General features: G+C 58.0%; 3 protein-coding genes and 1 long non-coding RNA gene across 4 annotated transcripts; all 4 read right to left on the reverse strand.

The window, feature by feature from the left end:
- Window positions 1-6,910: 6,910 nt before the first annotated feature.
- LOC138068516 (protein maestro-like) lies at window positions 6,911-9,950 on the reverse strand. Its single transcript, XM_068956344.1, has 9 exons — window positions 9,842-9,950; window positions 9,655-9,788; window positions 9,408-9,554; window positions 8,925-9,107; window positions 8,626-8,778; window positions 8,304-8,426; window positions 8,053-8,155; window positions 7,859-7,924; window positions 6,911-7,080 (listed from the first exon to the last, which is right to left on the reverse strand). The coding sequence occupies exons 1-9, from the start codon at window positions 9,948-9,950 to the stop codon at window positions 7,052-7,054; spliced, it is 1,047 nt and encodes a 348-aa protein (XP_068812445.1). The 3' UTR covers window positions 6,911-7,051.
- LOC138068478 (maestro heat-like repeat-containing protein family member 2A) lies at window positions 9,837-13,960 on the reverse strand. Its single transcript, XM_068956089.1, has 9 exons — window positions 13,650-13,960; window positions 13,425-13,520; window positions 12,838-12,942; window positions 12,527-12,650; window positions 12,174-12,289; window positions 11,609-11,763; window positions 11,196-11,358; window positions 10,737-10,903; window positions 9,837-10,106 (listed from the first exon to the last, which is right to left on the reverse strand). The coding sequence occupies exons 1-9, from the start codon at window positions 13,692-13,694 to the stop codon at window positions 9,962-9,964; spliced, it is 1,116 nt and encodes a 371-aa protein (XP_068812190.1). The 5' UTR covers window positions 13,695-13,960; the 3' UTR covers window positions 9,837-9,961.
- An 80-nt stretch (window positions 13,961-14,040) lies between these two features.
- LOC138068517 (maestro heat-like repeat-containing protein family member 1) lies at window positions 14,041-17,159 on the reverse strand. Its single transcript, XM_068956345.1, has 8 exons — window positions 17,115-17,159; window positions 16,822-16,966; window positions 16,550-16,602; window positions 15,975-16,082; window positions 15,511-15,630; window positions 15,221-15,316; window positions 14,907-15,059; window positions 14,041-14,534 (listed from the first exon to the last, which is right to left on the reverse strand). The coding sequence occupies exons 1-8, from the start codon at window positions 17,157-17,159 to the stop codon at window positions 14,295-14,297; spliced, it is 960 nt and encodes a 319-aa protein (XP_068812446.1). The 3' UTR covers window positions 14,041-14,294.
- Window positions 17,160-17,222: 63 nt separating this feature from the next.
- Window positions 17,223-18,642, reverse strand: LOC138068479 (uncharacterized). Its single transcript, XR_011143309.1, has 3 exons — window positions 18,359-18,642; window positions 17,565-17,724; window positions 17,223-17,263 (listed from the first exon to the last, which is right to left on the reverse strand). It is a non-coding gene; the product is annotated as an uncharacterized lncRNA (long non-coding RNA).
- Between the last annotated feature and the right edge of the window lie 7,185 nt (window positions 18,643-25,827).

Below are 25,827 nucleotides of genomic sequence, written 5' to 3' on the forward strand. Positions count from 1 at the left end.
CACTTGTAACTTGTCACACTAAATTGTCACTATTTGGATGAATGACCTGCTGTGGCTATGGGCTGTACAGAATGCTCTTAACTTTTTTGTAGTTTTTCTAGCAAGCTAATCCTCTAACTTTCAAATATAACTCTTTGAGAGAGACGGTCAGTATCCTTTCTCCCCACTGTGGAGCAGGCACTTTCAAAGAAAGTGTCAAGGTCATCTTGCTAAATGTGGTACCAGAGAAAAAGCAGAATTGTGCTTAATGAGCTGCTTTGGGAGCTGTAGGAATAAATAAATTTTAGCAGGAAGAGGTGGAGTGTGAAGACATGGAGGGAAAACATTTACTGCTGAAATCTAAAAGCACTGAAGTATGGAAAAAAACATCATAGTATGCTCAAACATTTGTAGCAGAACAGCAAAATATAAATAGTTTGATGGAAGTAGTCAGCCTTTTGCCAGAATTACTAGTTCTGCTGTAAGAGTTGTTATCTATCAGGACTCCGAGGTCCAGCTCTGCAGAAAAGGACCTGGGAGTCCTGGTAGACAACAAGTAGACCATGAGCCAGCAGTGTGCCCTGGTGGCCAAGAAAGCCAATGGTATCCTAGGGTGCATTAGGCAGAGTGTTGCCAGCAGGTCGAGAGAGGTGATCCTGCCCCTCTCCTCAGCCCTGGGGAGGCCTCACCTGGAGTGGTGTTTCCAGTGCTGGGCTCCCCAATACAAGAGAGTCATGGAGCTCCTGGAGCGAGTGCAGGAAAGGGCTGCTAAGATGATGAAGGGCCTGGAGCATCTCTGCTATGAGGAAAGGCTGCGAGAGCTGGGCCTGTTGAGCCTGGAGAAGAAAAGGCTGAGGGGGGAGCTGATCACTGTGTATAAATACATGAAGGGAGGGTGTCAAGAGGAGGGGGCCAGGCTCTTCTCCGTGGTGCCCAACGACAGGACGAGAGGCAACGGGCAGAAACTGAAACACAGGAAGCTCCATCTGAGCATGAGGAAAAGCTTCTTGACTGTGAGGGTGACCGAGCACTGGAAGAGGTTGCCCGGAGAGGTTGTGGCATCTCCATCCTTGGAGCTATTCAAAAGCCGTCCGTCCGGACATGGTCCTGGGCAATGTGCTCTAAGGAGAGCTAGATTACCTCCAGAGGTCCCTTCCAACCTCAGCCTTTCTGTGATCTATTACAGTCCCATGATCTGTTTCCGCAGAACCGCAGATAACTTAGTGTACTTTAACTGTATTGCAAGAACAGTAGTTGTGAAAGTTATGAAATCATATTGTTGTATTTTATTTACTGGGGGAAAGGGGGCGGGGGGGGGTTGTATGTTAACCATGTAGTATCTTTGTCTGCCGGGAATGTGCAGTGCCTTACCTGGAGCTCTGTGTAGGCTGTGACATGGTGAAAAGGCTTGGATTCCAGAAAAGAGCATCAAAGATCAGATGTGCTGAAAGCATGATACATGAGGGGCAAATTAAAGAATGTGTAGTCTAGAGAAGAAAGGATTTGGGCGAAATATTAAAGGCATAAAAGATACTGCAGAGAGAAAAGGAAGAAACTTCTGGCTTCACTGTAAAAAGAGACTTTTGTTAAAGCCATTAAGGAAAACTTTCTAAGTGAGCAGACAGGTTAAGCACTGCAGTAGGTGTTTGAGAGAGATGGTACAACTTTTCATGGGATTCTTAAAATAAAGCTAAAAATTGTCAAAACTGGGTATAGTGCTTTAGTTGAGCCTTCCTTTTCTTGAGGAGAAAGATCAACTAGGTAGTCTCCTCAAGGTCTTTCTATTTCTGTAGTGATGATTCATGAATATATTCTTTTTGTTTTCCCTATAGGAAAAAAGGGTTTTGGAGGAAGACAGTGACAATGGTGGTGAACCAAATGAGTATGATCTTAATGACAGCTTTATAGATGATGATGAAGAAGAGTGCAAACCTACTGATGAAGATTCTGACTGGGAACCAAATTCAGAAGAAAAGCATAATGAAGATGTTGAAACTTAATAACATCAAAAAAACTCCCTCTGCAGTTGAGTTAAAACATGAATGCATGACAAGGGGAATTGCTTTGAAAAATGTTTTTTCCTCAGTGATGTAGGCACTACGGGAAGAATTTAGTGGGGATGATACCCCACTAAATACCTTTCTTTTCATATATATTATTTTGATCTTTGTTTTCTTAAGCTCTGGTGGCATCCAGTGATTGATCTCTGTGATTATATTCTGTGGCAACTGAAGTAGAAGTTTTTCAAATGGAAATTTCTCATCTGTTCCTTTCCAACACTGTTAGCATCTCATAGTTTGAAATACAATTTTAAAGTTGTTATGCTTCATCAGTCTGTGCTTGAAATAAATATCAGCATTAGGAACGACTTTAGTTTTGCAAAGCATAATATGTACTGTGCTGAATGAGGAGGAGTTGCACATCACACGTGCAGTAGCACAAACTAAATATTGACTATCAGTCAGTGGGGAATCTGTCTAAACCATTTGTTGTTGAGTTAGTGTAACCTTAAATTTCATGAGTCTGCTAATAGCAGACTAGGTGTTATTTCTTTGATGCTCTTGATGTACAGTAGCTAAATACAGGCTGTCTAAATAACTTGGGAACAATAGCTAAGTGTACCGAACCTCTGGTCATGTCCCAACACAAATCATGGAGTATTTGCTCTAATTACAGCAACTCTTTCAGTATGTGTGCATCACTGGTGGTGTGTTCAGTTTTACAGCAAAGATGAAATTGTAATGACTGTTCTTTTACACAGAAAACAATAAAACTTATAATTGGTATTCTGCAGGAAAAATTTGTAACTGTGTCTCTGCATGTGATTTCTAAAGAATATGCTGTAGAAACTTACCTTCAGTGTGTTCACAACTTTCCTGAACTTTGTAAAAAGAAAGTTGGTCTGTCTTGAGTTAAAAATTTTTAGTATGTTTCAGGGCAGATCACTCAAGCCATTTCTAAGAACACCATTAGGAGAAAGTAACATTTTGCTGTGTTGATCTTCCACTTTGTTTTGATATATAATACTGAAATTTGGCAGGGAAAAACATTCCTTTGTGCCTCTTGATATCCTTTGAAAATCTGCCCAATTATGGTGGAATAACAGGAATCCAAATATGCTCAAGCCTTTTAGGTTGGTGGTGAAATGCTCTCTGCAGGTGCATTTCAGGGAATACGTGTTCCCGCTCTCCTGCAGCCCAGCTGTTCACGCAGCCCATCCCTGCAGCATAGTTGAGCATGCCATGTTCCTGGGCTTCAGAAGCCCAACTTTGTAGTTGCCTCTTCTGTGTGCTGAGGCTGCTGTACAGGGTTTTGGAGAAGAAGGCCTTCTTTTTCTGTATTGTCAAAACTATCCCAGCCTGTTCTGCTCTCTTCTTTACTTGCATTAATTATGAAGCCAGTGTGGGGGCGGTGGGAAGGACATGAACTAACTGAAATAGAGGAGGCTAAAGATCAGAGGAAAGGCAGAAAGGAAACTGGAGAAGTGATGTGGAGGTCAACTAACACAAAAGATGTGTGTTCAATTTTATATTTGAACTGGCAATGAGAATGAAACTAGAACACTGAAGATCTCCTAGTGCCTGTGTGTTATCCTTAGAGACTGCATGTTAATGCCTTCCCTCTTTAATATAGTTTTGCAGTCTTACTTCCTGCCACAAACGTTTGTATGTTTGCACTGCAAGCTGATTTTAGATGGAACTAATCCAACCAAAAAATAGTTTGTTCTAACCTGAACTATTGTCCTGATTCATTTTGCTGTACACATGCAATGGGAGCAATGGTCCAGTGGTGGCTTTAGTTTGGACTTCATGAGGCTGAGACAGACGTAGACTCTACAGCATATTTCTGTGCTCTTTAGTTCAAACAACAGGCAAGTTTAAGAAAATGAATGGTTACTGAAGAATCATATCTTATATTGAAAAATGCTGATACAATCATTCTTGTAAGCGTGGGAAAGTTGCTGCAATTCTTTTTATTCAGGGGCAGATTCCACTCCTTTATTGGTATTTATGATTAAAGAACTGATACGTTCACACATTAGTTACACCTTTACAATACAGGCTAAATTTCTTTTTTCTCTTGGAACATGGGAACTTACCGGTTGAGCCAGAAGATATGAAAAGATTATTTCACTTAAAAAAAAAAAAAAGCGTAGTACCTGATCTGGTATTGGTCTCTGAGGTGTTTTGAGTGAGGCTAATTGATGACTGACATGAATCTCATTTTTGATTCTAGTTCGAATTCCAGTTGGGATGTTGTTGGTGTTTCTTTTTACTGCTGCCGTTTTTTAGGTCTTCATCTTTCTCCCTTTGGAGGCAGACTAGTGACCCGGGCAGAGATAATATACATCTTTGTGTATGAAGTGAAGGCAGAATAATTTCTCAGGTTTCTTTTTTTCTGACTTTTTAGTCAAATAGTCTACTTTTGTCATTTGTACAGTACCTTGATGGTGTATCTTCTAGTCTGGTCACGAAGCAGTTTCACTGCCCGTTTATGCCACAATTTTTTGTTAGATTTAAAAGATGACCCAAGCGTTTCCCACGGCCGCGTAAGCCCTTGAATTGACACGAGGCTCAGTATGAGAGCACCTGGCCCCCATGATTTAAAAAAAAATCTTCCTGTATTATATGAAAACGAGGAGAAAAAAAAATGTTTTTCAACCTAAAATGTAGATGCTTCAATTACGTATTACTGCATTAAGTTCACTGAGAAACACGGGTGTGGCCCTTTCAATCAATATAGGTGGATATACCAGCAGTCTGATGTATACCATCAGCTGATGGCAAGAGGCTATGCAGAAATCCGAAGTGAGTGGAAATAATTTGCACTAATGGATTTTGTTTTGCTTTGCTTTGCCTTGCCAGAATGTCATAAACCAGCTACTCTTTCTCTGTGATTGAATCAGTGACGGTTTCCTTTGTAAGCATTGCTGGCTGCTTTTCTTGAAATGAGGTTGAGATGCAAAGTGAACTAGCTGCAAATTACTTTGAACGTTTACATGGGCCTACCCAGACTAGGAAAGTGAATGAGGTTAGTCTATAATTGGCTGCAACAGTAATAGCTTTATTTGTTTTTCTAGATGTTAAAAGAGAAAGTCCTGAGCAATAACTGAAAACTGCTCTAAAGAAATCATCTGTGGAAACGTTCATCCAGAGAGCCCATGTTCTGTTTCAGCCAAGACAGAGGTGCACACCCAGCCAATGGGGTGGAACTTCTCCATAGGTAAGATGGGAACGTTACATATTTCCACTTTAAATCTTCGCTTTGATTAAGGCTTTCTTACAGGGCCTTTCTTCATGTTCTACAACTGAGACCGCAGAGATGTCGAAACTGCCTCTGCCAACAGGTTGGGCACTTGGATAGGGATTACACAGGGAGAACTGGAAGTGCGAGGGTGTTTTTCCTCTCTCCTCTCATCTTCTTTGGAGTCCTTTGAGAAGTGGGACACAGCGCTTTGCAGGAGTGGAAAAGGAAAGCTGGAAAGTGTTCTCCTGCCAATTTCAAAACAGTACAGGATGTTATTAGCCGTCTGCAAATCTTCTCCCCCACCCCAATAAATTAACTCACAAGTTGCGTGCTGCAAGGAAAATACTTCATGACGTCCCTCTAGTTCTGTGTATATGCCTGAATGCTTTAATTTTATGGTTGGAGCACATACCCTAGCTGACTGCATTTCCCTCGGCAAACCACAAGGCTCTGGTTAGCTCTCACCTCAGTTACTAATAAGCAGGACTCAGTGTAGCACTGATCCTATTCACCTGACACTGAAGCTTGATCTTACTCCTCTGATATTCTAGGATTCTCCCCTGTGCTCTACAACACGGAAGCCCTTGGCTTTTTGGCCAGATGCATACTGCTCATAGATGGATTCATTTCTTTTTTCATATCTTCTATTAGAAAATATTCTTAGAAAAACTCCTTTGAGAGTCTGCACGGTTACCCCTCAGTTAGGGATTTGAGAAGACGACAGTCGGGATAGTAGCTGGTAACTTCTCAGCTGCATATTGCTGCCCTTGCAGCCTAAACCTTTCCCCCCCCCTCCCAGCGCTCCTTCCTTCCTCCCTCCCTCCCCCCCCCACCCCCGCCGCTCTTTTCCCCTCTCTGAATAGCTCATACTTGCCAGTTAGCTTAGTCAAGATTTCAGCAAGAGCTACTCTCGTGAGCCTGTGGAAACTCCCCTGCCCTACAGATGGCAGTGGGCCCTCAGCTTCCGCTCCCATTCCTCCGAGGTGAAAAAGGCAGCTGGTAATGGGACTCCTGATGATGGGAAATGAATGGCTCTTTCGTGGAGCAGATCTCTAGCAGTGACTCTTTGGAAAGGAAACAGGTTCCTCGGCTGCTGAGCTGCAGAGGTTTTTCCTCCCTGAAATTATTCCAGAGAGGCAGCCGTGCAGGTAGCGATTAGATGGCAGCTTGGAATTTGCCTGGAGTCTTCCTGTCTCTCTCTTCCTCTCTCTTCTTTCTCTCTTCTCTCTTATCTCCTTCTCTCTTTCCCTCTCTCTCTAGCTCTTTCTCTTGCCTCCCTCTCTCCCTCTTTCTCCCTTTCATTCTTTCTTTGTTCCTCCCTAGCCCTAGCCCTCTGGCATGCCCCTAGCAGCCCCACTCCACAGGGGGCTCGATGTTTTCTCTCTCTCCTAACCCCAAGCCTAGCCCTAATCTCAGGCGGGGCCTGAACCTGAGCCCACCAGGCCTGTTCTTGGCCTGAACAAAACACGTGCGCTGGGAGCAGTGTTGGTGCAGCTGGGCATTTCCTTTGGCATGCCCCTAGCAGCCCCACTCCACGCGGGGCTCGACGCTTTCTCTCTCCCCTGACCCTAAGCCTAGCCCTAACCTGGACTCCTTTCCCCCGCTGCAGAGGTCCCCGAGCAGAGGTGCCGCTCGTCTGGAGTCCCCCAAGGAAAATGCAGGTGATGCTCACCACGCGCTGGGCTGCCGCTGCAGCCGGATAGACAGTCCTGTGGCCACGGCCCCCATCTGCTGCCCCTTCCTGGGCAGGGCAGCTGCCGCTCACCCGCAAGGTCCTGCGGCTGCTTTTGTTTCTCCAAGGTGAGACTCGGGGAGCTGCTTCGCATCACAGCGATTTCACCAGGTTGGCAAAGGCTGCAAGAAGCAATAGGCTGCTTGGCAATACTCTCCATGGTTCCTTTGCTCTGGGTCTCTCTGTTCCTCTCTCTCTCTCTTCTTCCTCTCTTTTCTCTCTCTCTCTCCTTCTGTCTTTCCCTCTCTCTCTAGCTCTTTCTCTGGCCTCTCTTTTCTCCCTTTCATTCTTTCCTTTCTTCACTTTTCTCCTCTCTCTTCTTCTCTGTTCTTTCTCTTTCTCTCTCCTCTCTCTCTCTCTCGTTCTTTTTCTTCTTTTTCTCTCTCTCCCTCTCTCCTTTCCCTTCCCCTTCCTCTGTCCCTCTCTTTTTCTCCCCCAGCGCCTGGGCCGCCATGGGGGCGCCAAGCGAGGCAGGGAGGGAGAGAGGGGGCGGACAGCGGCCACGAAGGACCAAACTGCACTCTCTGCACGCCTGTGGCAGCCCATGCATGCGCCCTGGCGCCCATCCCACCCCCGGCCCCGCCCCCACCACCACCTGTGTCACGAGCATCCACTGCAACTGCCGCCAGCTGCGCACATGGGCCTCAGCTCACCTCCGCTGAGCTGCAACAACACCGCAGGGAGGCACCGTGGGTGCTCGGCCACCGTTTCCCCTGCGGCCCCCGGTGCTCTGTGGCGCCGGACTGGGGGCAGCTTTCCCGGCCAGGAGCCTGGGGACCACACAAGTCCCCTCTCCCCGTGCCCCCTGGCTTTCGGTGCCAGCGTCCTCGGCCTGGCACCCGCGGGGCCTCTGGACAGCTCCCCAGCCCACAGGGCAGGAGCTCAGTCACCGTCACCTACCTCCCCACAAGAACGCCAGGTCCCACCGCTGGAGCCGCTCAGCTGGCGCCATGTCCAGGAGGATGCCTGGCACATGAGAAAACGCAGCCATCAGCGCACAGCCCTGGCCCCAAAACCAACCTCAGCCCCGAGGCCCAACCCTGACCCGGGGGACACAGCCAGGAGCAGCATGAGAGCCCGGTGCTGTCTCTCACCCAGGACGGTGATGGCTTCCGCCTGCGGTGCCTGGTAGCTCCCCATGCAGCAGCTCCGGGCTGTGCTGCAGAGCGTCTCCAGCAGCGCGGGGCAGTCTTGGGCCTAGGGCAAAGCAAGGACACAGGTACTCGTCTCCGGCTGCAAATGCCCCTCCGCCAACCTGTGGCCAGGCACCTAGGTGGCCCTGCGGTGCAGGAGCCAGGGTATGGCCGCCCACAGGGCCGCGGGCCGCGTTGCAGCGCTCGCTCACCAGGTGACCGCAGACCTTGTCCTGCAGCTCAGCCACGCTCAGCCCGGCACCTGCAGCGATGCGTTGCTGCACCCTCTTTGACCCCAGAAACGGGGCACACTGGTGCAGAGCGACCTTGCACGCCTGAAAAAGAGCATCGGGCCCTGTCATCACAAGGATGCTGCACACCTGCCCAGGGCGCCGATGGAGAAACTTTGCTGCCACGGTGACAGTGAGGGCCTGTGGAGATGCTGGCAGCCCTGCACGGGTGGTAGTGGCACCGCAGCTCTGCCAGCGCCGCAGGGCTTTCTGCAGCTCCACAAGGAGCCCCGGGAGCTCTTACACTGGAGACGGCTGGGGCTGGGCCCCGGAGGTGCAGCACGAGGCTGGGAAATGCCTCCTCCACTTCTCTGCTGAAAAAGGACCTCCTCCCCAAGGCAGACGAGGCCAGGGTGCCGTAGAGGGCAAAGGCTGAGAAGCGCAGGACCTCTTCCTCCTGTGACCAGTAAAACCCATCTGGCAGGCCGCTAACGCGGGCACCGCGTACAAACTGCTCTGCACCAGTGGGGCGCTGCCTGTGGGGGGCGGAGGCCCCAGGACGGCTCTCGCCTGCCCAACAGGAGAACGAGCGGCTTCACTTACCGCCCCCAAAAACGCCCGGGTGGACCTGGAGATGTCTTCCAAGGCCGAGCCCATGGCCCTCGTCTTCAGCCGCCCCAGTACCTTCGTCAGTGCCAGCAGGCACTCGGCAGCCACCTCCGTGCTGGCCGCGTCCTCCAGGCCCCTGCACAGCACCTCCATCACGGCCGCCCTGTGCCTCCGCAGCTGCAGAGCGACAGGTGCACAAGCTGCTCACTATCCCTGCCTCCCACCGCTGCCCTTCACCATGGCGCCAAGGGCTGCACTTGCTCGAGCAAGCCCAGAGCAACCCCCTGCCTGAGGAGCCCCGCTTTGCATCCACTTTCCCCTTTGCTACCCTGCTGACATCAGAGCGAGGAGCGCGGCCTTAGCACAGCCCCACGTCTGCCTCTGCTCGTCTCTCCAGGCTCCGCAAGCCCCGCACACCTCTCCACCGGCACCTCTTGAGTTCGGACTGTGCTCAGAGCGCAGAAAAGGCCGTCTCACCTTTGTGGGTGCTCCACTGGCCATGTTGCCCACGCCTCTCATGGCCATTTGCCGCACGGTGTTGATGGGGTCACGTGATCTTTGTAGTAGGGCCTTCAGCAGGGGCTTCAGGAGCTTCTTCTTCTCCACCAGATGGTCCTTCACCAGCTGCAATAAAGCCACGGGTCCACTAGCATCAGGACGCGATTCACGCTGGGCAAGACGCAGGAACTGCTCTGAGCCCGCCCCGCCCAGCCTGCTGCCTCACCTCAGCAAAGAAAGCCGTGGCCGTGAGCCGCAGGTTTGCCGAGGGTGAACCCAGCCACGGGAAGAGGCTCTGCACCAGGCGCTGCGGGACGAGCTCCGCGCGGAGCAGCACACTGCGCACAAAGCACGAGCAGGCTCGTGACACACAGTCACACAGGACGGCCACGGGCCGCGACTCCCAAATTTACCTGCTCCAATGCAGATGCTGCTCTGCACCTCAGCAGAGCTCCCGGGCATGAAGGAAGGTCCCAGCAGCCCTTTCCCTGGGCATAGCCCCCGCGACAAGGCAGGACACATCGTGGGGGCTCTCACCTCGCCAGGAGACACACGCCGGCGGTGTGAGCCTGGGAGTCTGCCAGGGACACCCACACTCCCTGCTCCCGGAGCAGCCGCAGCCAGCGCTCCTCCAGGCACCTCGCCAGCACCAGCTCTAACGCCTCCACAAAAAGCCTGCTGGAAAAAAACCCCAAAGAAATCTCCAGGCACAGAAGTTTGGGGGCAGATTTCTCTTTGGCAGAGCTAAAGCAGCTCAGCCACTTGGGGAGCTGTTCGTTCACTCATCCTAAACTCCACCGAGGGACAGGCAAAGTACTCCTGAAATGACGCTCCAAGGTCTTCAAGTCTCAAGCTAACTTAAAAACTGGCATTTTTGCCCTTTGTCCTGCCCCTAACCCACAGACGGCAGGAGAAAACCCAGGGTCCCTGGGCTGACTCCACGCCAGGTGCCCAAGGCACTCCCCAAGTGCTCTGCTAAGCAGCACTTTGGGGAGAGTGCCTTGTAGGTGGCACACAGCACCGATTTGCTCCTGCCGTTGCACAGCAGGAGCGTGGGCAGAGCATGGTGCTATGGGGAACCCCGCGACAGCCCCCCCCAGTTGGCAACACAGAGTTTATGGGCAGGAACGGCCCATGCCCACGCCATGTGCGGCGAAATGCCCAGGTGCACTGCCCTGCAACGACCGGTCCTGCCTCCCCGCGGAGGCAGCCCAGGGCCACTGGGACAGTCGGGTGCGCCTGCAGGCCACAAACCACATGAGCAGAGACCTGGGGCACAGGCCAACCCCTGCCCCTGCTGCTCCTCACCTGCCCGGCGTGTCGTCGCTCCCCAGCTCCCCAAGAGACAGTGTCATTTCTTCCCCCAGCGTCTCGCTGACCTGCCCCAGGAGGCTGGGAAGCAGGGAGGGAAGCAGGCGCTGGACCAGCGTCTCGTTCCGTAGGACTGACACCACCTCGAAGAGGCTGCAGGTGATCTACAGAGAAAGTCAACCAAGAACCACCTGGTAAAAAACAAGGGCTTTTCCCACCCTCCACGTCCCCCCGCTGGCCTGGGAGGCTTTTTGTCTCCAATTGTCACTGCGGCGACAGCCTTGCGGCCCGGCAGCAGCAAACTGTCCTGGCTCCCCACACTGCTATTGCTGCCACTGCCCCAGCACCCCGCCAGGCTCCATGGGTGCTCGCAAAGGGCATGAAACTCCCTTGCGCTGAAGCACGAGTTGGAAAGCAGACGCGAAGCAGCACAAATGCAACTGCTGCTGACCATACCGTGTGAGGCTCCAGGGCAGCCTGGCTGCTGCCCAGCTCCTGAGTGCAGCAGTTGCTCCCATGGCTGCTCTTTCCAGCTGCCCTTAATTTTTCAGTTAAGTGCACCAAGATGTGGCATCCCAGGGCACTTCTCCCCAGGCTCCTCCACAGCTCCACCGTGTCACTGCAAGGGAACAGACGCTCGCCTGTGAGCCCCTAGCCTCGGGCACCTGCAACGCCCTCACGAGAGGCCAAACGCCTTCCCTGTCTGCAATGGGGCGGGCGATGCCCAGGTCAGGACAGAGACATGAGCCCACGGTGCTGCAGCGCTCAGCCTTTCCCAAGGAAAAACCACCTGCTCCCTCGCGGGACCCCGCAGGCAGGCACGCCCTGGGGCTGGCTCTGACTGCAGAGGGAAGGGCGAGGGTACAGACCTGTCCGTGGGCAGGCGCCTCTGGAGGAGGCTGTCGAGCACCGGCTGTTGGTGAGAGCGGGCCAGGAGGAACATTGCCCGCAGCGCGAACCCCCTGGGCGTGCTCTGCCGCGTGCTCCACAGGCAGGGGGAAAGGATGGTCACGATTTTGGGCACCTGAAAGCAGGAAGGCAAGAAAGAATGGCTCGGTGTGGCCTTTCCCCATCCTTCTTCAGGGCCAACAGCCAGCAACAGAGAGCAGCCACAGGCAAATGGAAAAAAACGCCGCTCTCTGGAAGATTTGCTCTCTGCACTCCCCCAGAAAGGTGAGCATCCACTGCCCAGCGGCCCACGCACACACAGGCCTGCCACACAGCAAGCTCTCCAAAATGGTACTCGTGAAGTCTGTGGCCTGGGCTGGGGGGAAATATTTGCAAACAAGCTGGGGAGAAATCAGAAACAGAGGAGACCACGTCACAGGTTGCTCGGATGCAAAATTCGCGTCCTGACAGCAGCGCTCTCATGTACATGCACATGCACACACACACACACCATGGCCCCCTCCCCACTTTTCGGGGGCCAGTTACCTTCGCAGTGTTGGCGGAGGTCACGAGCAGAGACTCCGAGCTGATGGTGTTGAGCCTCTCACGCAGGCACCTGATCTCGTTGGGCCAGGGCGCCACGTCTGTGGTCTTGGCTGGAGCTGGGAGAAAGGAGAGTCACATTCATGGGGAGCGAACCTCCGGCCCCGCATGCGGATAAAGGAGGACCTGGGAGCGTGGCAAAGGCCACGGCGAAGGCAGGGCCCCCCCGAACGCGGCGCAGCAGGTTTGCTAGCCAGGCGAGTGGCCGGCTGCAGAGGAGGACGGTCCCTGGCGCTGGGGACACGATGTCCTGCCCTCAGACAGCAGCAGGGGACGGCCCTGCCTGCTCTCCTCACCTCCTATTTGGAGCAGGCGGCCGAGGCAGGTCGCTGCCCACCAGCGGGACGTGGCTGACGCATCGCACGTCAAAGGCCCCAGCAGTCCCACCAGGGAGCCGAACTGCTCGCACGCATGGCCTCGCTGCAGGAGCAAGAGGCAGGCAAAAAGGTCACCGGCAGCCCCCACAGCTGCTCGCCCTCTCCCGGCCATGCTGCCCCTGAGCTGTGGCCGGGAGGGGGGCAAATGAGGGGCTGCCCTGCAGCCCCGGGAGACCCACAACCCGGCACCTGCCCGGGCAGAGCTCCCTGCACGTGGGGTCCCTGCTCACCCTGTGCTCGCATCGCTCTTCATAAGCACCCAGCAGCTGGACGCAGACCTGCAGGGCCCTCTCCCGCTCGCATGCGTGGGCCGAGGTGAGCCAGCGCTGCAGGACCTGGGCACGGGTGGACCCGTCTCACCACAGGCGTCTTTCCCGCCAGGGCCCCCCTCTAGCCCCTCCCTTCCCAGCCTTGCCGCCTCCACAGCCCCAATCTCTCCGGGGGCCCCGGCCCCAGGCGAGGAGCCCTTCCCTGCGGGGCCTTACCCGCTCCAGGCTCTCGCTGTGGGCACCATTGACTTGTGTAGCACCCCTTGCTCACAGCTGCTCCTGGGGAGAAATTCTGGCTCACCTAGGAGGCTCTGCAGGACACTTTGAGCTGCCTGCAAGCAAGCTGCTGCCGTTGGGAAAAGCTTGGATGCCAAATTAGGCCAAGGGGGCCTGAACCTAGGACCATTTGCCTATTCGCCAAAGGGGGGCATTGCACCTAGTCACAGGGAAGCTCTCCTCCTCGGACCAGCCCCACGGGCAAGGATCCCCACGGCTCTGCTCCACTCTGGCAGTGGCAACACTTTCCCCGCCACCCCGGGGATACTCACCTGCACCATGTCCTTGAAGCAGACAGGGGCTGGCTCTGCCTGGAGAAGGGTTGCCATGAGTTGGCCCAGTGCTCGCAGGGACGGCGCATGCACACCCTGACACCAGAAAGGGGGACTGAGGCTGGGCACCCCACACAGACACCAGCACAGCCAGTGGCTGCCAGAACGCGGGGAGCCTGGAGCTGCACCCCCACCGAGGGGCGGCCGAGAAGGGCCAGCGGGTACCGGTGCGCACGGAGCAGCTGCCGCTGTCTCCCCTTCCTCATCCATCTGCTCCGGGTGATGAAGGCAAACGACGCCCTGGAAGCACTGAGCCAGGAGGTTGTGCTTTTCCTCCCTCCTCAGATGGGGCTTCACCTTGCTGTCAGGAGAAAAAAGGGAGAGGAGACAGAGAGCAGGCTTACTAGCACTCTCCAGAGCGAGTCAAAGGACAACTGGCTTTGTCCTGATTGACAGCCCCAAATCCAATGCCCACAGCCCCAGCCCAGCCCAGCCCAGCCAGTTGGGCTGGGACACGCAGCGACTCCCACAGCCCCGGGGACAGACCCTACCTCAACTGCTCGATGGCCACGATGGCCCGGGGGCACACCGGCGACTCCTGCGGCTCCTCCTGAATCACCTCCTGCAAGTTACAGAGGAGACATGCGCAAAGTGGGCAGTGGGCAGGGGCACAGGAGAGCCCTCCCACCTGCCCCAGCCACAGGCTCTTCTGCCAGACCCTGCAGACACCAGCCCCACCACCTCTGCAGCTCCCACAAAGGTCCCGCAGGACGAGACGGCGGCTCGCCAGCACCCAGACACACCGCACCATCCCCCCTGCCATGGCCTCATGCGCCAGCACCCAAGTGCCCCGCCACCCGGGGATGGGGCTCAGGGAGCTCGGGAGCTCACGTGCTGCCCCAGGAGACCATCCCGCCTCTGAGCAAACCCACCCCACGGCAGAGCCCACAGCTCCTCTGCGCGACGGCCCTGGCTCCGGGCACTCACCAGCAGGGTCTGCAGCAGCTCCCGCTTGCGGCAGAGCTCAAACCTAGGGCAGGCGCCCACAGCCCCGATGGCGAGGCTGATCTCAGTGACGCTCTGCACCAGGGAGAGCTTCAGCTGTGCGTCCTTGATCCCAGGGGAGGAAAACATGCTTTGAGCTCTGCAAAGGGCCGAGGGCAGAAAGCAGCGGGGCTGGGGAGAATCTGCCTCCAAGCACATCGCTGGGAGACCGCACCCTCCGGGAGCCTAGCGGACCCCAGCTTGGCACCTGCACCCCAGGAGGGAAACCTCCTCTCCCCTCCTGGGAAAGAGCCTCCCACGGGGAGGGAATCAGCTGCCCTGGCTGCCGGACAGAAAGACCCCTGCGGACCCTGGCCCAGGGGAGCAGGGCGAGCAGCGCCGGCACAGCTGCGACGGGAGAGGCGCGCACAGGAAGGGCGAGGCAAGGCCGGAGCTGGTGTCACCTGGGTGGCTTTGCCCTGCGCCCCGAGCACCCACCTGGCAGCCCTCTTGGTAGAGCCACAGGACGTTCCCTACGATGTCTCTCCTGACATGGGCCAGCAGCTGCTCCCTGGGGGCGCGCAGTGCCATCCTGCTGTAGACCACCATGAGCGCAGCACGAGCAGCGCGGGTCCTCACCAAGTTGCTCTGCTGGAGGTTCGCCAGAGAAGCACTGAGTCATCAGCCCACGGCCCCAGCTGTGCCCGGGACTCCACGCACTCCCAAGGTGGGAGTTGCCCCGCATCCGACCGGCGGTTCGTCTCCCCATGCACCTCCAGCAGCTCCCCGCAATGAGCCCCCAGGCCCTTTACCTTCTGGTGTTTCAAAGTGCCCATGAACGCCTTCACCGAGGACAAGGCCAGCTGGAAGTGGCTCTCGGCACAGCGGGACACAACTGAAATCATTCCCTGCAATGCAGCAGAAACAGGGAGTCGCTCCAGCCCCAACGCTGAGCCCTGGCCAGCTCCACCAGGACCTTTCCCACGGGAAACAGCAGTGAGCAGAAAACCAGCAAGGGCTGGAGCAGGCCACACGGAGCCCCTCTGCCCTGGGGACAAGCCGAGGACACGCGGGAAGGCAGGGCGACACAAGGAAACCTCACCTGTGCCTCCCACAGCTCCAGGTAGTTGGCTTCTTTTAGATATTTCTGTGTCTGCTCTTGCACGTGGCTGAGGCACCCACAAGCTGCCAGGGCTGTGCCAAGAGCCTTGTACAGGAAGCACTGCAAGAGAAGAGGCCGAGCCCTGGCTGTGCGGACAGCCTGACCTGGCAGGAGAGGGCCAGGCCACGGCACACCCTCCCGTGCTGGGACCTGCCAAGACGCCTGCAGTACCAGCCCCAACAGCAGCCAGCGAACTGGCCACCAGCTGGCCACTGGCGGCCCCGCCACCAGCTCAGCACGGGGGGGAAGCGCCTTTTTGGGAAAGAGAGTGGGCAGCAGGAAAACCAGCCCGCAGGGCAGAGCGCCACTGCCAGCCCTCACCCCAGGCTGAGCCTCCCAGGGCTCTGCTGTCGCAGTCCTCGGGCGCACGAGCGAGCAGCAGCGACGCCGCACAGGGAACAAACCTTCTCCCAGGACAGGCGGGGAGAGCTGCTCAGCTGCCGGCTCAGCTCCTGGCTCAGGCCCACAGTCCAGGCCTCATTCTCAATGAGCTCCAGCGATGGTTGCAGGAACTAGGGCGAAGCAGGAGATGAAGCAAACGCTCCCCTGCCCTTTGCCGAGGCCTTTGCACATCCAAATGGCCCTGGAGACTGTCGGGGCGGAGCTCCCCCTCATGGCAATCTGTCTCCCCTCCCCCCTCCCCCAACCACCCCTCCTGCAACCTGCCTCTCGCTCTTCCCCAAAAGTGCCACTCGAGCCCCCTGGGCTCGGCACATGCCAGAAGCAGGTGGTGCCACGGCGCAGGGCTGCTCCGGAGGCCTCTGCCCCGGTCTCTGGCTGCATTTGTGCTCAGCTATGCCCAACGCGCCGAGAGCGGCTCCTCTGAGCGCGCAGCACCCATGGCTGGGGCAGGCGCAGGCTGCTCGGGAAGCGCCCGTGCCATTCAGTGCCCAAACAGGGAGCCCCCAGGTTCCTCCCACCCACTTTTCCTGTCCCCTCATTTGCCCCATCCAGCTGGGGCCCCACAGGGACACTGTACCTTAAGCAGAAGGCTCTCCCACTCGGCCACGTGCAGGGAGCTTGCGGTTGTTCCTGCAAAGCCAGAGGAAGCAAAAGCCCTCGCCGTTATTCCAGCAGGCTCCACAGCAGAGCCCAGGGGTGGTCTTTGCCATCCAAAGCCCCACAGCCTCAGGCCAGCGGGCTGACAAGTGCTGGCAAACCCGGGACCATTCCCCTCCACCAGGCTGGGGAGCTGAAGGCATTTTCCTGCCCCTCCGCCCCCCCAGCCTCTCCCGCCTGCCAACACTTTACCTGCCAGGTGCTGCAGCAGCAGGGGGATCTCTGCGGCCCACTTTGCTCCCACGGCTCCATGGATCGTGCTGGGGAGCGCCTGCAGCAGCTGCGGGGCCGCCGCTCCACGGCCACCGCTCGCGTGCGGAGACACCGCCGCCACCACCTAGGCCAGGGCAGGAGAGAGACGGGCTCGCGCCTGCCCCAAGAGCCGCAGCTGGCAGCAGGCAGCCGATGTCTTCGCCTGGGCACTGCTGTCCCCCAGGAGAAGCAGGAGCCCCCAACAGGCAGGGGAGGCTTAGGCTGCCTCCAACAGCTCCTGCCTCCTCCCGGGGTGCCGGCACTGGCCTTGGCACCATCTCTCCTGGCCTCTCCCCTCAGCCCGGCCACAAAAGCTCTTTCCCCGGGGACCAGCTACTCACCAGCAGGCGAGCCAGCAGGGCCTGGGGAGCCGGCAGAGGGGCTGCGGGCAGAAAGAAAGGCTGTGTGAGACGCCCAGCCCTGCCGGACCTTGCCCACGCCATGTCCCACGTCCCACACCCCCACGCGGGGCTGCAGGGGACCCCGGCCGCGCCACCTCCACACCGGCCCTGCTGGGCTCCCGTGGCTGAACGGCTGCCGACGAAGGCAGCTCCGGCATGGCAGGAACCAGCCCCTGGACCCCCAGTGAGAGCAGGCTGAGCCCACGCAGGGGGTGCCAGGGACACGCACCGCCCTAATACCACCCAGCCTGGCACAGCGCACCAGGACTTTCTGCTCCCTACCTTGCTCCACAGGCTCCAGGGCCTCGGACGCCACCTCCTCTTCCTCACGCTCTGCGCTCTCCTGTCTCTCGGCCAGGGCACACAGGCAGCGGCAGAGCGGGACCAGCATGCCAGCGTGCTGGGCTGGCACCACATGCCGCAGCAGCCTCGGCCACAGGAGCTGCAGGCAAGAAGCAGGCCGTTGGGCATGCCGGCATTTCTGCCGCTCCCTCCCACTTCCCCTGGCATGGCTGCTCCTCCGGCACCGGCCCAGCCCCTCGGCCTCGGGTCTTTCCTAGCTCAGGAGCTCCGCTCTCGCCCTGGCTTCCTCCTCCACCTTCTCTCCCTCTCGCCCACCCTGCTTCACACCCCTTTCGCCTTCCCTTTGGCTGCCCGGTTGGGGAGAGCTGCCGGCACAGCTCCCCCAGGGGCAGGTCACCCCCCACGGCAAAGGCGCACAGGATCCCTATGGCCCCACCAGCCCCTACATCTCATGTATGGGACGCAGCCAAGACGCGTGCCCAGCGGGGCTTGCGTCAGCCACAGCACGTGCTGAACGAGCAAGTCTGGCCCCAGAGCGAAACCCCAGCTCTTCGCTGCTGCTTTAATGGCTAAGATGGGGGGTCCCAGCGCACACAGGGAAGCCTCGGGCACGCCCAACCCCACCACTCATGCAGCGCACGCACGGAAAGGACGGGCGCGTTGGCGTGAGTCATGCGCGCTCCGCAGCGTGGCAGGGGAGAGGTTCGGGCCACGGGGAAGGCGAGCAAAAGCATCCCCAGGCAAGAAGCAGCGGCAGGCGGAGGACAACTCACTTTGGCCACCCCTCCGGCAGAGACGTCCAGCGTGCCCAGCACGTGCCCGCACAGTCGCTGAACAGCCCTTTCTTCCCGGGCTTCCACTGCACAGAGGCTTCCCCGACGCCTGCGAGACAGAGGTGGGAAACACCCGTCACTGCCCCTTCCCAGGCCCCGCGGTGCCCGGTGAATGCAAGGCCACGCCAGTGCTGCGGAGGATCTGCTGCGCCCGGCTCCCCGCTGCCAGCGACACCCACGGCAGCGCGGCACAGCCGGGACGCGGAAAGCAGCCTGGGTGTCGCGCTCTGCCCTTACCAGTCTGCCCGAGGCCCGGCTGAACTCGCTGAAGATGTGTGCCACCACGTCCCACGCTGAGCAGCCCGGGGCACTGGAGCGCAGCAGCTCCCCGATGAAATGCAGAACTGCCATCTGCACCTGCCACCGAGGCTCCAGTTACCACCCCGGCCCAAAGCCCCAGGGGAGCTGCCTTTGCAGCGCTGCAGCCCTTCTGGCCGGGCCGAGACGACGAGGGTGCAGCAGCAGCCCACGCTCCACCATCGCCACCAGGCTCTCACCCCGGACCCTGCCTTTGCCTGCTGCTACAGCCCCGCCAGGCTCTGCCCCAGGGAAAGGGTGGCTCTGCCCCTGCAGCAGCACCCTCCCTGCCCAAACCAGCTCACCTGGACCGTGGGGTCCCCGCACACAGACTGCACCAACTTTGCAAACAGGGGCAGCTTCTCCCTCGTCTCGGTGGCTGCAAGGGACAAGGAGAGGTGTGCGCTGAGGCCGAGCCCCCGTTTCCGGAGGGATTCCTCACAGCTGCCCAGCTTCTCGTGCAAAGCAGGGCCAGACTGCGACATCAGAGGAAGCAGCAGCACCCCGGGGGAACTGCATTTCTCTGGCCTGGGCCACTGACCTGCAGAGCGGACCAGAGCCTGCAGCACTTCCACAGCTGCCACGCGATCAGCCTTGCTCCTGCTCCTCAGCTTGCAGTACAGGAACACGATCGTCTCCTCTGGGCAAATTTGGGCTGCGGGGAAGAAATCACGCTCGCCATTAGCGACCAGCCTCTTCCCACACGGGCAGGTTTGCAAGAGAGCTGCCAGCACACGGCAGCACGGCGCGGCCTCTCCTGCCCTTACCCTGCAGCACAGTGCAGCGGCACAGCTCTGCTTTGTGCTCTGGGCTGGGCGGCTCGATCTCATCACAGAGCTGCGGGAACAAGGTGCCGTTCAGAGAAAGCCGGATCGGCGCAGAGGGATGGAAAGGAGCCGCGCTGTCAGCTCTCGTCTCACGGGCAGCTCCGGGCGCGGACCCACGGCCAAAGCCCAGAGCCCCGGGCGCACGCAGAGCTTTGCAGCAGCTGAGGCTGCCCGGGAGCCGCAGGCCAGCGACGCGGCGTCAGGCCTTACCTGCTGGTGCACAGCAGCGTTGATGGCCAGAAGCTAGGCCCGGGGCACGAGGGTCCGAGCGCCCACCACGGCCTCTAGGAAGTAGCTGAGACTCTGCAAGGCAGCGCAAGAGGGAGAGGGGGGCTCTCACCACCAGCTGCCCGGAAAGGGAGGAACCGGCATCGCGGCGAGATGCTGCGGCCTGAGCCCACGTCCAGGGAAAGCCCAGCTCGCACGGGGCTTCTGGCTCTCCCCCCTTGCTGGTTTCTTGCAGCAAGAGCCCGCGAAGCCTCAGGCCCTGGCTCTCGCGCTCGTGCCCAAAGGGGCCGCAGCTCCTCCGGGCACCCCGCAGCTCCCCGACGCCTGCCCGGACCCCCACGGCCCCCGGCCACGCCGCACCCCACGTCACCCCTCACCGTGGTCACCGCCAAGGGCTGCCGCACTTCTCGATACTGGTGCAGCAGCCAGAGGAGCTGCTCCCAGGCGCGCTGGCAGTGCTCCTCAGCGTGCAGCAGGACGCCCATCATGGCAGCCGTCACTCCAAGGACGGCCTGCTTGACCTGCCGAGGGACGGCGCCGCGCCGCGGGCTGAGGGTCTCTCCAGCGCTGGCCTGCCCCGGGTGCCCGCCTGCCCTTGCCGCGCGGGGGCTCGGGGCGCTTTCGCGGCCCGCCTGCTCCCTTCGACTCCTCGCCCAGCGCCGCCCCGCTGGCCCCGGCCCGTGGCCCCGCGGTGGTGAGAGCAGCGGCGCTCACCTCTTCCTCCTCGCAGCCCCGCCACTTTCGGCTCGCCCAGCGCAGGAGCGGGGAGATGGGGGCGCAGAGCTGGGCGGCCCCCAGGCGAGGGAAGGCACATTTCTCCCGCTGGCCCAAGTACGCGCTGACGCCCCAGCACCACTGCTCCACAGCTGCAGCACCCGGAGGGAGACGGGATGGCAGCAAAGCCTCTGAGCGGCCAGAGACCTGCCTCGCGCCAGGCCCCAGGCCGGCGGGAGGCCCCCGCGCCAGGCCGGCCAGGCCTCGGCTCAGGAGGAGAGCTGGCTCCGGGGAGGCGTCGCGCCACGGCCGGCGACGCCGCGGCCGCAACATGGCCTTCTTCCTGCCCTCTCCCGCCCCCACGCACCGCTGCCTCTGCCCGGCCTCGCCGCCCGCGGCGGCCCCGGCCCCTTCCTCCCCGAGCGGTCGCCCCGCAGCGCCCCCGCAGGGCCCCGGCACCGACACTCACCGCCGCAGCCAGCGCGCAGCAGCCGCCCGCCTCACTCAGCGCGCCACCCAGGGCCGGCAGCGTCGTGGCCGCCAAGGGTGCGCACTGCAGGGCTGCAGAGAGGGCAGGGCGGCGCCTTTGGTCTCCGGCGCGTGCCCCCCTCCAGCCCGGCCCCGAGCGTTTGGGGCAGGGCGAGGAGCCCCTTCTCTCGCCTCTCCCCCACCGTCACCCGGAGCAGCCGGCCGGGGGCCGTACCGCAGCGGGCAGCCAGGTCGCGCAGGGTGACGAGGACAAGCTCCGCCGCCGGCTCCTCCAGGGCCCTCGCGTGGCCCTGCAGCGCCGACACCACGGCAGGCAAGCGGGAACGGGCCAGCGCCACCAGGACGCGGCTCGCGGCCGTCCTCGCGGCGGCCCAGCGCCGTCCGCTCAGCATCACCAGCGGCATCAGCGGTTCGGGACGAGGTGCGGCAGGAGGGCAGAGGCGCCGTGGGGTGACACCAGCCCACGGCACCCGGGGAAGCCGGGCGCTGCAGGGAGCCCTTGCAGCCCCGCGGGACGCCCCCCTCCGCCTCACCTCAGCGCCTTGCAGCCGGTCCAAGAGAGAAGTCACAACGGCGGCAAAGGTAGCCGTGGCCCCAGGGACAGAGCCAGCCGCCCTGCCGCCGTCCTCGCCCCGCGCAGGTCCCGACCAGCGACCTACACGAGGCAAGAAACCTGCAAGGAGAGCAGCGGAGGGCTTGCACCGCTTTGGCAGCGGCGGGGATGGCCCCGAGTCAGGGCAAACGTCTGCCCAGCTGGAGGGCGGGGCGACTGGAGGGGCTGGTGGGGCCGGCTCGGCGCCGCCTGGAGAAGAGCAGCCCGGGGGCAGCTTGGGGCTGGCCCCAAGCGCGTGACCCCGGCTCTCCCCGAGCCGGCCGCGCGGGCGCCAGCAGCTCCCCGTCCCCCCCCCAACAACGGGCCAGCGGGGCGCCCAGCGTGGTGCCGGCCCCCACCTCGCAGCGCTCGCAGCACCCCCATCGCGGCAGGACTCCCCAGACTCTCACTCTTTCTCTCTTGCTTTCTTGCTTGCCCTCCCTCTCTCCTTCTCCCATCCCTTCTCTCCCCCTTCCTCCCTCTGTCTTTCTCTGCCTAAGCCTGGCCCTAATCTCAGGTGGGGCCTGAACCTGAGCCCACCAGGCCCTTTTCTGGCCTGAACAAAACCAGGTGTGCTGGGAGCAAGGCTGGTGCAGCCCTGCATTGCCTTTGGCAGGCCCTTTGCAGCCCCTCTCCATGTGGGGCTCCACACTCTCTCTCCCCCCTAACCCGAGGCCTAGCCCTCACCTGGACTCCTCTTCCCTGCTGCAGAGGTGCCGCTGGTCTGGAGACCCCCAAGGAAAATGCGGGCCATGCTGCCCATGTGCTGGGCTGCCCCTGCAGCCTGACAGAGGGTCCTGTGGCCACGGCCCTGCCTGCTGCCCCTTCCTGGGCTGCTGCTGCTCGCCCACGAGCTCCTGCAGCTGCTTTGGTTTCTCCAAAGTCAGCCTTGGGGAGCTGACCCCCGAGGTCAGTCTTTCCCTTTTCTTCTCTTTTCCCCCTTTCCCTTTTCTTCTTGTGTATTTATTCCTCAATATTTCTTCTAGATTTCTTCTTCTCTTTCTTCTTCTACTTCTCCTTCTTTCTTTTTCTTTCTCTGTCACTCTTTCTCCCTTTTCCCTTTCTCCATCTCCCTTTCTCATTCCATTTTTTTCTTTCCCTCTGTCCCTCTCTCTCCTGTTTCTCTCTCCCATGTTCTTCCCCTCTTGTTCTCTCTAGTCTGCCCTCACTCTTTTCCTTTCTCCTTCTTTCTTGTTCCTTCTCTCTCCCTTTTCTTTTTTCTTTCTCTTCTCTCTTGTTCTCTCTCCTTTTCTCTGCCCCATCTCTTTCTCTATAATTCTCACTCACTTCTTCCTCACTTTTTCCTCTTTTCTCCCTTTCATTCCTTATTCCTTTCCCTCCCCTTTTCTCCCTCCTTCTCTTCTCTCTCCCTCCTCATTCTCTTTCCGTTTCCCTCTGTTTCTCAGCATCTCTCTTGCTCTTTCCTACTCCCCCTCTCTCCTTATTTCTCTCGCTCTCCCTCTTCTTCCTCTCCCTTTTTTTCTTGCTCCTTCTCCCTCTCTCCCCCTCCTTTGCTCTCTCTTGCCTTCTCTCCCCATCTCTTTCCCTCTTTCCCTGTCCCTCTTTCTTTCTCCTTCTCTTCTTCACTCTTCCTCTCTTTCTTTCTCTGCCACCCTCTTTCTCCCTCTACCTCCCTCTCACTTTCTCTCTTGTTCTCTCCTCTCCTTCTCTGTTCTTCTCTCCCTCCCTCTTTTTGCCTCCTTCTCCCTCGCTGTCTTCTCTTGCTCTTTCTCTTCCTCTCCTTCCGCATTGCTCTTCTTCTCTCGCTCTCTCCCTCTCCTCTCCCACTTTCTTTCTTCTTTTTTCCTCTCTCCTTCACTCTTGTTCTCTCACTTTCTCTCTCTCCCTCTGTCTTTCTCTACCTCACTTTCTCTCTTTCCCTGGTCTCTCTTCTTCCTCTCCTAGCTGGCCATCCTTCTTTCCCCTTCTGCCTTGCCCTCCTTTGGCCTCTCTCTCCTTCTCCCTTTCATTCCTTCAACTCTTTCTCTCCCTTTCTGCCTTTCTCTTAGTCTCCCTCTTGCTCTCTTTCCCTCTCTGTCTCTCTCTCACCCCCTTCTTCCCATTTCTTCTTCTTTCTCTCCCCCTTTTCCTCCCTTCCTCCCTTTTTCCCTCTGCCTTTTCCTTTTCCCCCCACTTTCTCTCCTGCTTTCTTTTTCCCCCGTCTCTTGTTCTCTCTTCTTTCTCATTCTTTCTCTGTTTCTCCATTTCTCCCTCCCTCTTTCTCTCCCTCTTTTCCCACTTTCCCTTTCTCTTTCTTTGCTGCCCGCTTTCTCTCTCTCCTCTCTCTCTCTTTCTTCTTTTCCCTCTCTCCCCTACTTTGTCTCCTCCTTTCTCCCTCGGTCTCCCTGCAGAGCGGCTCCTGCGGCACGCGAGCTCCCTGTGCTGGTGAGGGCTGGGGCCAGGGATCTCTGGGGGACCAAGTGCCCTGCGCCCTGGGGAGGGGGATTTCTGGCAGGGAGGAACAGCAGTCGCCTGTTCAGTTGTTCCTCCTCTTCAGATGGAGCTTCCTGTGTTTCAGTTTGTGCCCGTTGCCCCTCATCCTGTCACTGGGCAAACTGACAAGCCTGGCCCCAGCCTCTTTACAGCCTCCCTTCAGATATTTCAACACCTTGCTAAGATGCCCCCTCTGTCTTCCCTTCTCCAGGCTGAAGTCCCAGCTCTCTCAGCCTTTCCTCATATGGGAGATGCCGGGCTGGACAGAGGGGCCCAGACCCCCCGCCCCAGAGGGTGGCTCCTGTGCAGTCACGTGGCTGCACTCCTGCGGGGACATGCAGGAGTATTTTTCTGCTCCTTCCTATCATCCTAATCAGAGCAGCCCCCAGGCAGTAACTGCACCGCAGGCATCGCCAGCCCGCTTGCACTTTGCCCGTTGTTTCTCTTGGAGGAAGGGAACACCACGTCCTGTGGGTCTGCTCATACCCCCAGCAGCTGGTACGCTGGCTTTCACGCTCGTCTTCCATTTGTTTCTAATCGAACTACTTCCTGGGAGTTCAACCCAGTTTGACTGACTCTCCTTAAGTGTTTTAGTACTACCAGAGTGGTACTTTATTCACCACTTGCTCACCAAAAAGCAACCCTCCTGGTAGGCTCCACATTTCTTTCCTTTTCTGACTGGGCACTTCTCTCCCACAGGCTCCATTCTAGGTAATGTAACTTGAAAGACCCATGTACAATAATCAAGTCACTTCAGGGTCCCTCTTAAGATTGCAATATTTTAATAAGAACAGTTCATACAAGTAACTCACTTCCGTACAATCATGGAGTACAAAAGCTTCCCTGTCTCTAGGTACTATAGGTACTACTGCTCAGCCTTAAATATCTCTACAAACTCTTTAGATCGGTCATCGGGCATGTCGCACTCCTTACTAAAAAAAAAAAAACAAAAAAACAAAACAAACAAACAAACAAAAAAAGGGCACAGTAACAATGACACAAAGGTTATTCTACTAAAATTTAACAGCAGATGCTAATCAGGAAAAGCCTTTCATCTAAGTGGCTTCCTGACTCCTGTTCTTAACACCTGCCTCACTTGTGACAGTTAAAACAGACAGTAGCCTCCAACTGCCCTTCAGGTTCCACCATAGTCTCATGGACAAGGTACTGACAACTTGGGACCTAGCCGCCTAAATCCCTTGAGCAGGCCAGCACACTTCTCGCTTACGCACAGATTTTTATCCCGTTACTCGTATGAGCGCTCTCCTCTCCCGCTTGGGAAAACATCTACTCCTGGAGACTCTTGTACTAGCCGAACTAGCGGGAGCAACTCAACAGCTAAACAGCAATTCACTTGGCCCCACCAGCACATTCCCCATGTCAAAGGAGGCCTGCAGTTGTGAACAACAGTGACGTTTAAGCGACGGCAGAGAAAACAGCGCTGCTGATGTCTTTGGACCAACAGAAAGCTCTTTAGAAATGTTTCCACAGGAAAATGCTGATAAGCGGTCTTTCTACAAGGGGCTTTGTTACCCTGGCTTTTTCAGGAGAGCTCAAGCACTGCTTTTGGTAAAACGTTTTTACAAGCCCCAAACCAGCCTGCTGCGGCCTGAAACTGCTCTGGCACGGCCTGGAAGCTGCCCTGCCATGCCTGAAACCGGCCCACCGGGCCTGGACCCAGGCTACCGCAGCCCAGCTCAAAGTCACCCCCACCACCAACTCCAAAACCCCTCTCTCCTCACCCTGCAACTCCTCCCTCCGCTGAGCCCAAAACCACTCCCCTCCAGCCTGTTGCATGTTTGTAACACTGGTTTACAGCAGACAACTTG

The sequence above is a fragment of the Struthio camelus genome, chromosome 10, assembly GCF_040807025.1.
Source record: "Struthio camelus isolate bStrCam1 chromosome 10, bStrCam1.hap1, whole genome shotgun sequence".
In the NCBI taxonomy this organism is placed as follows: Eukaryota; Metazoa; Chordata; class Aves; order Struthioniformes; family Struthionidae; genus Struthio; species Struthio camelus.